This window comes from Chrysemys picta, chromosome 1, assembly GCF_011386835.1.
Source record: "Chrysemys picta bellii isolate R12L10 chromosome 1, ASM1138683v2, whole genome shotgun sequence".
NCBI lineage: Eukaryota > Metazoa > Chordata > Testudines > Emydidae > Chrysemys > Chrysemys picta.
Genome location: NC_088791.1, coordinates 89383242 through 89396131, shown reverse-complemented (window position 1 = coordinate 89396131; position 12890 = coordinate 89383242). Strand labels below are relative to the sequence as shown.

The following is a 12890-nucleotide window of genomic DNA, read 5'->3' as shown; positions in this document are numbered from 1 at the left end:
GGAAGCAGTAAGAGGTCTGGAGGTTTACTTCCACCATCCTTGTCTCAGGCATCAGTTGTTATTAGTGAGGGGCATACCTTCAGCAGCAGTGGGATGTTGAGTCAGGAGACATGCCCAAAAGCAGAAAGCAAACTCATAGTTTGCCAAACTGGAGGTGAAAGTGTTGTGAGAAGAGCCTTTCCTCATTATTATTTCAGTTCTCCCTGCACCAGGAAGCACAGAGGTGAAAAATGTATATATATATTTTTTGGAAATTGATAGAGTCGGGATAAAAATTATATATTGTATTTACTGAAAATCCTTTCTTACCTGTGTATATTTTTAAAAATGAAGGATTAAAAAAAATCTAACTTTTCTTTTTCCTTCATGATGGTTGGTTATTTTTTGCACTTCTTTCAAGTTGGAAAGTGAAACTAGATGGATAAGGTAGGCACCAGCCAGATGCTGTTGTGTTTGGAAGTAGGGGAGTATTTAATTTCAAAAATATGCACTCAACCTTAAAAGAAGATTGGAGCTAATTTCAGCGTCACTACAGATGTTTTCTCTCTCATTAAAGTGGGTTCTTTCATGCAAACTACTGCTTATTGCTGAAAGATTCTGAGGAATTTTCTTTCTCTGCCTTTCTAGTTCCAGAAACCTAACGACTTCTCACCCCCTTTCCGATTTGGGACGGTTCCCAATGGCAGCACAGAGAGGAACATTCGCAACAACTACCCTGAAATGCATAGCTACATGGTGAAGTTCAACCAGAGGGGGGTGGACGATGCCCTATTCTCGCTGAAGACTGGGTGAGGCCTTCTCCTTCCAAACTTGTCCATACCATGAGCTTGGCTTCTTTTCCTGTGTGTCTGGGGCTTTGAGGATCATTCTCCATGATTTATTGCAAAGGTGACATCCACCATGACAGCTGCCAGAGTGATTTGGCCTTGATGCTATTTGCAACTGTTTTTGTCAGTTTTCCTCTAACATTTGTACAAGTGATTTTTGTTTGTAAGAATATTTGCGGAAGGAGAAAATCTTGTGAATACTTGTCAGTACCCAGAGCCTCACTCCTGCAAGCTGCTCCCTACAAGCAGAGCAGCTTGCAGGGTGGGGCCAAAGTTTGCTCCATAAGTGTTTGTACAATCAGCTTGAAATTTCTTTGATTTCCCTCCTCTGTTTTGTAAAAGATTAAGTCAACTAGGGAGCAGAAGCAATACCATGTGACTTGATTGACAAGTCACACACCAGTATGGCAGTAATGAATATTGTAGAGTGGAAGGCATATAGTCAAAGCACATAGTTTGCAAATGACCCATAGGGTAGAAAATCTTTGCATAAAGTGTCTGTCAAAATTTTTTGAATCCTGAACAGATCTGTGAAAATCAGAGTCTCTTCATAGATAATTTGGAAAACAGAGAGGGAAACATTCACTGGAAAAAAGTATCTGCTCTGAACAACTTGTGTAGGTCTACTAGTCACTATGCTCCCCTCCGAGAGTTAGGTAGAAGCCATATCTAGTTTGCAGGTCTCTGTATGAATAAAGCTCCCCCCACCCCCCTTGCTAAACTTCCCTCTTGTTTTCAGGGCCCCACCCGGTGTAAAAAAGATCCTTGTACCTTGAGCCTCACTCTGGCTTGCAAGGCCCTGCACCCTCTGATAAGGTTTATTCTGAAGCACTAAGGGCTGTTCAGCCAATTTAATTATTAGATTGACTGAACATTTCTAACCTATTTGCCAGGCTCAGAGGAGCGTAGCCCATCACAAATGACTATACTGTTTCTGGATGCCATCCTGGAAATATACATGTCAAGATAGGCATCATCCAGGAAATATATATTCCCTGAGATAGATGTCATCCTAGACATGTATTCTATTCAGGAGAGATGTCATCCCTGACACATAAATGCCCTGAGACAGACTTCACTCTAGATAGGCACATGTACTGGGATACTGGCCATCCTGGAAATCTGCTTACAGTGGATTAGAACGATGATATAGCTGTGAGTGTATGTGGGAAATGGAAGGTCTTTTGTCCTATATAAAAAGTGGTTCGGTTCATATTTAGTGGTAGCATTTACTCCTCAGCTATCTGATTATTTAGAAGATCCAAATTCCTATTTAGGTATTTCCCCTAGTTGCTCCCCCTTGTACCTGCCAAAAAAAAAAAAAAGATTATTTTACTGGGATGCAGAGAGGGGCTCCCAACAGACTGCTCTACTACCTGCCATCTCTCGAGTGTATCCACCCTATCATGTAATTATGTAGCGTCAGTGTTGGTGATTCCCCTGAGTCTGTACTGAACTCTTTTCTCCGTGTTCTGCTAGCAAGGCGCTGTAATGCTAAAACGACTGTCTTCATGGTGAGACGTAAGACTGCTGTCCTAACCACTTGTCACAGTTAAAGATCCCATGGGATTTTTCACAGTAACATAGGAGTTAAATTCAGGGTCCTGACCAAATCTAATCTGAATAATTACATTCTGCTTAGCTAAGTCACATCAGCAGTATCGGTTGGAAATGGCCTTCTTCCTTACTTCAAGTCCTAATTTGTTGTGCAGTATTTATGTATTCAGTAAAGTACTTTAGGATCCTTTGGGGTGAAAGGCACTATAAAAATTCCAGATATTATTATTATGAACATAGACCTCCCTTCAGCTTCCTATTCATTCAGCCTTGACCCTATAATAGACTTCTGTTGTAATGTTCCTTCACACTGCCTCTTTGGAGACCATGCTGGATGTCAGGGAGAGAGAGATGAGTCCTTATCTAATCTAACTCAAATTCAAAAAAGATTGTCGTCTCAGATTTCAGTTCCTGTTGAAGGTTCAGGAGGCAACATACAGTATTCCATCTGGACGGGTTCCTCCCATCCTTACTAGTTAGGGCCACTGTTCTTGGTATCAGCAGTTCCTTTCAGTTATGTGCAATGATTTGAACTCACACAGAATCTTTTCTTTACTGTATTCTCCCTTTTCCTTGCACCCGGGCAGGAAATTGGATGCATTCATTTATGATGCAGCAGTGCTAAACTACATGGCTGGCAGAGACGAAGGCTGCAAGCTGGTAACGATTGGTAGTGGGAAGGTTTTTGCCTCCACTGGCTATGGCATTGCCATCCAAAAGGACTCGGGCTGGAAGCGTCAGGTAGATCTTGCCATTCTACAACTTTTTGGTGATGGTAAGTGGTCTGTGCAAAGAGGTATGGGGCTTCCTCTCAAATTTCCAGATCCTGGCTGTATGGAAATGGGGTTCCCTCCCTGACCCTAACATCTTAGATTTGGTAAACAGTGCAAGAGTAGTGAAAAAGCATGTTGGCAGAGGGATGGGGCTAGACACACACAGTTGGATATGCTTTATGCAGGTTAATAACAGCTTCAGGGCTAATATCACAAGTTTCAAAGGTTTAATGAGAATTAAGCCCCCAAAAGTTCAGACGTGTATTTGAAGTTTATCTGAACGTCTTCACTCTGGAAATCTTGTGAGAACAGGCTTTTCCTTGTCAGATTTTTGGTACTTCTTGGTTTTAGCCATAATCAGAAATCCAAATGAGAATGGAGCTTTCAGTAGTTATTTCTGGCATGCCTGTGTTGTCCAGGCACCACCAAGCTGTGCAACACCCAGGTGATCAATAATTAAACATGCCTGGAGGAAAGAGAAAACTAAACTTTCTTAAACCTAAAAATAAAGTAATAAGTAAACAAGTTGGGGATTCAGGGATAAATTTTGTAGTGAAAGATCTGATCAGCTTTTACTGTATACAAGCTGGTGTGCCCCGATCCTTAGTGGATAAAATCCTGTCACTTTAAAGATATGGTGGATTGTTGGTGGGATTGGAGCTTCCTTTCTTAGAATTTTCTTCTGCTTTTTCTCTCCCTTTCACCCCACTCCTTTCTGGATATTCTTTTTAGAAAATTAAAAATGTTGATCTTATTTTGTAAATGAATAGGAAGTCTAAAATCAGAAAAAAAGTCTGGTATAATAAATACAGGAAGAACACAAGAATTGACTTAGGTTAACAGGACAGTGGGCCATCAGTCTGGTAGAGCAGTGGTTCGCAAACACCCTGAGGGGGTGTGTGGAGGAACATTCAGGGGGCTGAGCGGCAACACCAGGTGGCTCGTGCCAGCCCTGCATGGTGGGGCCCGGGCCAGCCCCCTCAGGGGGTGGGGAGGGAGCGCCACCTCCATCCTCTGACTCATCTCAGTGGACCACCTAGCCTGTGGGTCAGTGTGCTGCACTGGTTTCCGCTCCTGGCAGCTTCCATGCCCAGCGCTGGCTCCACCCCCAGAGACCGTCGCACATGCCTTCCCCTACCCTGAAAACCTGGGGGCAGAGGGGCAGAGGGGCAGAGGGGCAGGTGTTGGCCCTGCCTTAGTGGTGCATCCTGCCTGCAAGGCAGAAGCAGTCTGCTGCTGAGGAAATCTTGGTTGAGAAGTAATGGAGATGGGGTGCAGACAGATTCCATTAATGGTGGGGGTGGAGGAGGGGGTGGCGTGACTGGAAAAGTTTGCACACCATTGTGGTAGAGTATTCTTTCTCCAATAATGGCTAATACTGAATACTTCAGAGGAAGGCATAAAAATCCCATAACGCCTCTAACTGCAATATGACACCATATAAATATGGGGAATTTCTCCCTGTCTGTGTCTGATCCTGAAAAGTGTGAGTAACTCCCATCTTCCCCAGAAGCATGAAAAGCATTCCCAAGACAGAGTATTTCTCTTTTTTTGAATCTCTTTATAGATCCTGAAAATCCTGTCCTAGGGATGAGTGTGCAATAAATCTAAGCAAGGAAATATTTATTGTTACTTGGCATAAATTGGCAATAATTTATGCTGGTTAGAAATTTGAAATTTTGACAAAATTGGAAAAAATAAATCAAAAACACTGAAAACATTTTTGTGAAAGTGTCAGTTTGTTTTTGACCAGCTATAGAATTGATTGAAAAAATTTAAAATATGAAATTTCAATGAAAAATTTCATCAAAATTTTGAATTTCAGCCTAAAAGATTTTCATAAATGTTTTGGCTCATTTGTTGGCCTGTGCTAGTAGTAACTGTTTTCTCTCTCCTACCCCAAAACATCACATTTTTTCACATTTCATTGAAATTTACCAAAAGAGAAAGTTAAAAACCATGTATTACTGCACTTGGAGATAATTGGTGTCATCTTTTACTTTCAATCCTGCTTTACAGCCAGTTAACAAAAACTTAGTTTTATGAAATGTTATAATTCTTATATATTATCATTTCATTTCTGAATCTTTTAAGAATCTTTACTTCTCCAGTAAGTAAATGTTTAAGTATTTGCATTTGATATCTCAGGTTTTATTTCCTGCTAGTGCAAAAATTTTACATTGATAAAAGTTTCAGTAAAGCGTTTGGAACTAAACACTTTACGTTATCTCTCAAAATTCACAGAAAATAAAAACTGAAACTTCCTAAGATTAAATAAATGATCTGTCAAAAGTTATACACTAAGTAAACCTCTGAAAGGAATGTAGTTTATTTAATCTGCTATATGCCCTACTGGCCTGGTGACAGGAAATATTGCAGAGCTGGCAACTGGCCTAGTTCACCCAGTCAATGGAAACTGGCTTAGCTCATCCAACCAGTCAAAACTTCCCCCATCAATCATCTGGTTCCTCTAGCCCCCATGACCAGACAGTTGGTGTGCAAACAGGGCTCAGCCATTGGAAAAGACCTATCCAGTCAGCTTCTCCTACCCCAGTCCACTTCTACTCCAGTCTCTCAGCCAATGCAGGATTGACTCAACTTTGTCTGTCTGTCTCTTTCCAGGGGAGATGGAAGAGCTGGAAGCTCTCTGGCTTACTGGAATTTGTCACAATGAAAAGAATGAGGTAATGAGCAGCCAGCTGGACATAGATAACATGGCAGGCGTCTTCTATATGCTGGGGGCAGCCATGGCCCTCAGCCTTATCACCTTCATCTGTGAGCATCTCTTCTACTGGCAATTCCGCCACTGCTTCATAGGTGTCTGCTCTGGCAAGCCTGGCATGGTCTTCTCCATCAGCAGGGTGAGTGTCTTCAGAAAATGGAAGGAACAGTGCGGAGGTTAAGTCATATAGTTATAGAAATTAGAAATGGGGTAGTTCTACTGGATTCTCTTGGCCATCCCTCTTACACACAGCATAGGGCTGTTGCCTCCACTGTATTGTCCAGCATTTTGACCACTCTGGCTTTCAATGTTACAAGCGTTGCCAACACTTTCCTTGGGAGAACTGCCTTTTCCTCAGTGTTTCATCATTTCTGCTCTCTCTTGGAATTGGGTAATGGTGAGGCAGTCGTGAAAATGGGAAACAATATATAAAAAAGTTAATGTAACTTTTCTATCCCTCCAAAATTGTTTGAAAGGGCGCTGAATTCTTGGAGGAAAGGTTGTGGCAGTTCCTCTCCATCAACCAGTTCTCCTCTGGTCTTAGTTAGAACACCAAATTTAAATTGTCCTGTGTGTTGGAGCGATTCAGATAATTCTGTGAGAAATCAGCACTGTCTTGTGATTGTTTTGAGCACTTGGAGGTCCCTAATCTAAATTCATACTGTGACCAACACACAAGCCCCTGGAAAAAAGGATAGCCACTTGCCCTCAACACTCAGTGCAAAACCTACCTTAAACATTCCCCTTTCAAGAGTCCCCTTTATCTCTAAATGAGCTTCTCCAGCTAGTCATTTCTGTGTGATCCTTCTTCTCCTCTTGTACATAACATTTGTGCCCCATTTAGAGCTTTCTTTCTCTTCTTCCTGCTTCTGGCATCTCCTTCTGCTTCATTCTGCAGTGAGGTTATAGTTCTGTGTTTTTGATATCACCATCCCTGTGACAATAAAGTGGCTATATGAAGAGTGCTACACTGTTTGGGGGAATTAGATGGCTCAGTTGAATGGGCAATAGGGGTACAAAGTCCTTCTTATATCACCAGTCCCAATCTTATGCCAGGTTGGAGAGCAGGTGGGGGAACTGGATATGTCAGGAGAGTATTAGCAGAATGCAGATCCTTTTATCTCTTGGTTATTTGTACAAATCTGGGCCTGGTTGTGGTGACTAAAAGTTACTAACCTTCTGCTAGTTGTCGGACGACCTACGTCACGATGTGAAATGACTTGGTGGTCAGTCCACTTTATAATACACTGGTGTTCACCTCATATTTGACATTAGTTGGACCCCAGATTGGTAGTCTCACTAAGGAGGCAAATGACGAATGAGTCATGGAATCTGAACACCTCTCTCACCCATAGAAGTGGTCCTTCTGTGTCATGGCTGAGATGCACTGGTTGGGGAAACATGGAGAAATCTTGCACTGCTGCTGTCTGTTTTGCAGTTGAATTCAGGATTTCACTTTCCAAGAATGTCAATCTGATTCCTGAACTAGGGGTCACCAAATGAAATTAATAGGCAGCAGGTATAAAACAAACAAAGGAAGTATTTATTCACACAATGCACAGTCAACCTGTGGAACTCTTTGCCAGAGGATGTTGTGAAGGCCAAGACTATAACAGGGTTCAAAAAAGAACTAGATAAATTCATGGAGGATAGGTCCATCAATGGCTATTTGCCAGGATGGGCAGGGATGGTGTCCCTAGCCTCTGTTTGACAGAAATTGGGAATGGGTGACAGGGCATGAATCACTTGATGATTACCTGTTCTGTTCATTCTCTCTGAGGCACCTGGCATTGGCCACTGTCAGAAGACAGGGTACTGGGCTAGATGGACCTTTGTGTGGCAGTTCTTATGTTTTATGTCATCAATGTTAGATTTAACTTGAAAGTAATTTAAAAAATCTGTTGTGCCATACTCAGCTAAACACTAAAGAGCTAAATACCCATTCATCGGTCCTACTCTTTCTCCTCATTTCCTTTTCTAATCTGTGATGATGACAAGAAAAGCTTTCTCCTTTTTAACCAGTCCCCGGCCAGCTTGAGTCAATGATGTCTGAGAGTGAATTTCAGGGCAAAACAAGACTATCCTGAACTCCTTGCATCCACGCAGAAATTCAGTGTTTGCCCAATTCTGAGGCGGCTGTTCTCACAGACATTATCTGTGGTGCTGATGCCCATCTTGGAATCCAAAGTGCCAGCTGCTGGGTTCGAGTAACTCCCACTGACATCAGAGAGCTTTGCTTGTATACTGCAGGGGAGATAGTTTTGCCCTTGGAATTAATGGCTTTTGAAGAGGACCCTTATCTTGTGAGGTATTGATTCCTTCTACCCCAAATAAATGAATGTCTTCCCAAATGGAAACTATCATTATTATCTTTTAATATTTAATTAATTTATTTATACTAGGATAATCCCTAGAGGTCCCAATTAACACAAGGGCCCTATTGTGCTAGGCACTGACCATTCACTTAGTCAGAGACAGTCCCTGCCCCAAAGAGCTTATAATGTAATCTAAATAGAAAAGATGGACAAAGGAAGTGTTATTCCCCTTTGATAGCTGGAGACATAGAGAGGCTAAGTGACTTGCCCATGGTCCCACAGGCAGTCTGTGATAGAGCTGGGAACAAACCCCACATTTTTTGAGTCCCTGTTCAGTAACTTAACACAAGGCTGTCTTTCCTCTCTAAACTGTTCTGTTGATGAAAGGTGAATGGGAGAAAAGAAGAGAGGGAGAGGAAATGAGAGGGAGCAAAGTAGAGGAAGAGAGAGGGAGAGGAAGGAAAAAAACAGAAAAGGAGGGGAGTAGGATACAGAGGGAAAGAATACTCAGTGTTGATAGATGCAGGTTTGACCTCTTTTCATAGTGATGCAAGATTGGCAAACTCTAGGATCCCATGCTAGAACAAACCGTTTTCTCTGCTTCCCTGGCTCAGACTCCCCTTAGCTCAGTTCTCCCAGCTCCTTGTCTTCTCCTTTCTGCCCACCTGCAGAAGCACTGATCTCTGTCTCCTCCGTTTCATTTCAGGGTATCTACAGCTGCATCCATGGGGTAGCCATTGAGGAGCACCAGTCAGCGATGAACTCCCCCACAGCCACCATGAACAACACCCATTCCAACATCTTGCGCCTGCTCCGCACAGCGAAGAACATGGCCAACCTGTCAGGTGTCAATGGCTCACCGCAGAGTGCCCTGGACTTCATCCGCCGCGAATCCTCAGTCTACGATATCTCTGAGCACCGCCGCAGCTTCACCCACTCTGACTGCAAGTCTTATAACAACCCGCCCTGTGAGGAGAACCTCTTCAGTGACTACATTAGCGAAGTAGAACGGACCTTTGGCAACCTGCAACTGAAGGACAGCAACGTGTATCAGGACCACTACCACCATCACCATCGGCCCCACAGCATTGGCAGTACCAGCTCCATCGATGGACTGTATGACTGTGACAACCCACCCTTCTCCGCTCAGCCCAGGTCCATTGGTAAGAAGCCACTGGACATTGGTTTGCCACCTTCCAAGCATAGTCAGCTAGGTGACCTCTATGGCAAGTTCTCCTTCAAGAATGATCGCTACAGTGGCGGAGGGGGCCATGACGACTTGATCCGCTCAGATGTCTCTGACATTTCCACCCATACGGTGACCTATGGCAACATCGAAGGCAACGCCGCCAAGCGGCGGAAACAGCAGTATAAGGACAGCCTGAAGAAACGTCCAGCTTCAGCCAAATCACGGCGGGAGTTTGATGAGATTGAGCTGGCCTACCGTAGGCGCCCGCCCCGCTCCCCAGACCACAAGCGCTATTTTAGGGACAAGGAAGGGCTACGGGACTTCTACCTGGACCAGTTCCGGACCAAGGAGAACTCACCACATTGGGAGCATGTGGACCTGACGGATATCTACAAAGAGCGGGGAGATGAGTTCAAGCGCGATGCTGTAGGGGGCGGAGCGTCCTGCACCAACAGGGCCCACCACAAGCATGGGTCAGCGGACTTTGGAGGAGCCAATGACCACAAGCATGGTGTTGTGAGTGGAGTGCCAGCACCATGGGAGAAGAACCTGACCAATCTAGACTGGGAAGACCGGCCAGGGGCTAATTTCTGCCGTAGTTGCCCCTCTAAATTGCACAACTATACCCCGGCAGTGGTGGGGCAAAACTCTACCCGCCAGCCCTGCATCCGGTGTGAGGCCTGCAAGAAGGCAGGCAACCTCTATGACATCAGTGAGGACAACTCTCTCCAAGAGCTGGACCAGCCATCTGCCCCAGTGCCAGTGACGACCAGTGCCACCTCCTCCAAGTATCCTCAGAGCCCATCTAACTCTGCCTCCAAGGTGCAGAAGAAGAACCGCAACAAGCTCCGCCGGCAGCACTCCTATGACACCTTCGTGGACCTGCAGAAGGATGAGTCAGCCCTGGCTCCCCGCAGCGTGAGCCTGAAGGACAAGGGCCGCTTTTTGGAGGGGAGCCCCTACGCCCACATGTTTGACATGTCATCCAGCGAGACCGCTTTTGCCAACAACAAGTCCTCAGTGCCCGCCACCAGCCACCACCACCACAACAACCCTGGCAGCAGCGGCTACATGCTCAGCAAGTCACTTTACCCTGACCGGGTCACACAAAACCCTTTCATCCCCACTTTTGGGGATGACCAATGCTTGCTCCATGGCAGCAAATCCTATTTCTTCAGGCAGCCTGTGGTGGCAGGTGGGCCCAAAGCCAGGCCGGACTTCCGAGCCATTGTCACCACCAACAAGCCAGTGGTCTCAGCCCTTCACGGGGCTGTGCCAGCCCGTTTTCAGAAGGACATCTGTATAGGGAACCAGTCCAACCCCTGTGTGCCTAACAACAAAAACCCCAGGGCTTTCAATGGCTCCAGCAACGGGCATGTTTATGAGAAACTCTCCAGTATTGAGTCTGATGTCTGAGTGAGGGGAAGTGTGTGGGGAGCGGGGGAGAATGTGGAGTGTGGGAGGGCAGGATGGGGTCAGACCTGGTGCCCATTTGCTGCTCTCCTGGTTCTTTGTGGAACACTGGAGTTCTGAGTTCTCTCTAGGGCAGCACTGGTGACAAGTGCCACCTCTTTCTTTCCCCACCCCCATTATCTCTTTCCATTTTCCCACTCCCTCCTTCCTCCTCCATTCCTGGTCATCACACTTCCGTTGATGTAGGAATTGGGTATCCTCGCTTAGGGTGTCCCAGGTGGAGAAGAAGGTGCGTTTCTGGGCTGAGGCAGGGGAAGCTGTGTGGGCAGGAACAGTGACCGTATTGTTTCGTTTTTTTTTTTAAACTCCAAACAGCGAAGGGATATGCAAGCGCGTGCGTGACAGGAGGAGAGAGCAGAAGAGGTGGAATGGACACAAAGGAAAATGCTCTATCAGGCAATTCTTCCTAAAACTGTTTAGAAAAAAAAATTGAATACATGGATAAAATGAAGGAGACATAACGTGGGATTGACTTGATGCACTTACATACTGGTTATATTGAGGTTCTCTTTCATTTTTTTTTTCATGAAGACTATGGGGGTTTAGGGCTGAAATATGTATTTGCATATACACTGAGAGATTTACACTGAAATTTGGAATCATTTTCTGGAGGCGGGAAGGGTGATTTGTACGCAGGACTGGCTGGTGGTTCCATGATGGTAACGCAGCCAGCACATCTGTGCCAGACTAGCAAGAGAGGTGGCGGAGGATATTGGGTCTGGGGTGGGACAGCAACGCTGAGGTCAGGAAGCCTGGGAGATGACTTTGCCTTCACTAAAACGAGAGACGCTTGGGGGTGGGAGGTAAGGCTTGGCTTGTTCCTTAGTAATTAACTCATTGTTAATTTTGGGCATCATTAAATCATGGGAGCAGTTTATAAGGCAAGTTGGCTTGTTGGTGGGTATACACGATCATACTATACTTGAAATGTCTGTGAGGAAAACGAAATAATACCACAAACGGAGTGTGTGTTCAGCTAACAAACCCGGCAGGACAAAGATTGAGAAGCTGGGGAAAAGGCAAAGAGCGTGAGCGTATGGGAGAGACAGAAGTGGAGATCTGTCACCCTGCCACTTCAGGAGATGTCAACCTTGTTTTGGCCAATGTAAAAGTAGAGGGGCAGGTCAGGAAGGGGCCTGATCCCTCCTCCTTCCCCTCCCCCTGCCAGGCAGAGAGAAATATGTCACAAAATGGCACAGGGCGCTCCCTGTTGATGGTGGTACAGTGTTCTGAGTCTGGCTTTGAGGGAAAAGGAGGTGTGAGGAAAACGTGTGAGCGTGGCAGCAGCAGGGGACTGCTTAAATGCCTACATGCGCACTTGCTGAATACGGGCTTACGTTTGCTATTGAATGTGCTGTGGAGACACATGGCTTGTCTTCCAGAGGGCAGGCGGGAATGACATAAATAAATGACAACACTCACAGCAGCTATGATGAGGTCTGAAGACTAGAGGTGGTAGGGTGGGGGGAGAGAGAGAGAGAGAGAGAGAGAGAGTGTGTGTGTGTGTGTGTGTGTGTGTGTGTGTGTGTGTGAGAGAGAGAGAGAGAGAGAGATTGAGAAATACTAGCACAGGTGCTAAGCTGGAATAGCCTAACGCTGTAGTCAGCTTTCCCAGCAAGCATGGTATCGGTAAAAGTGGTTTTCTTTCCATTGTATCATTTTAGATGCAAACTAAACTAAACTAAATGGAGTGATGGTGAGAGTGAGATGTCCACTTCCCCTTTCATTTGTCTTCTTTAACAGGAGGAACTGAGGTGAGACCCCAGGTCAGCACCTCCCATCCTGAAACTTGTGGTACAGACCCTGAATTTTTTTCATGGATCTGTCCCATTGTCCTGCCAGCCTTCATTCACACGGGGGATGGTTAAAAAAGCCCCACATTTGACTGGGGTGGCACATAGAATTGACCCTACACAGAGGAAGGCAGCCATTTTTTTCAAGCAACATTTCCTCGAGCTGAAAACCCTCACTCCCTCACACTCCTCACTGCACCACAGCTGATTTTATCTTGCTATCTTTCCTTTTTTAAGCCAA

The 12890-nt window shown here is 45.2% G+C and overlaps 1 protein-coding gene across 5 annotated transcripts in view; it reads left to right on the top strand.

Annotated features, from left to right (window-relative positions):
- Positions 1-11443, top strand: part of GRIN2B (glutamate ionotropic receptor NMDA type subunit 2B) — a 270832-nt gene extending 259389 nt beyond the window's left edge. For all 5 annotated transcript variants that reach the window (XM_005308916.5, XM_005308915.5, XM_065562233.1 and 2 more), the window contains 4 exons: positions 628-788; positions 2972-3159; positions 5780-6018; positions 8901-11443. In XM_005308916.5, coding sequence (XP_005308973.1) covers positions 628-788; positions 2972-3159; positions 5780-6018; positions 8901-10799 — 2487 coding nt within the window. In that variant the 3' untranslated portion in view covers positions 10800-11443. The remainder of the gene's footprint in view (positions 1-627; positions 789-2971; positions 3160-5779; positions 6019-8900) is intronic.
- Positions 11444-12890: the final 1447 nt, after the last annotated feature.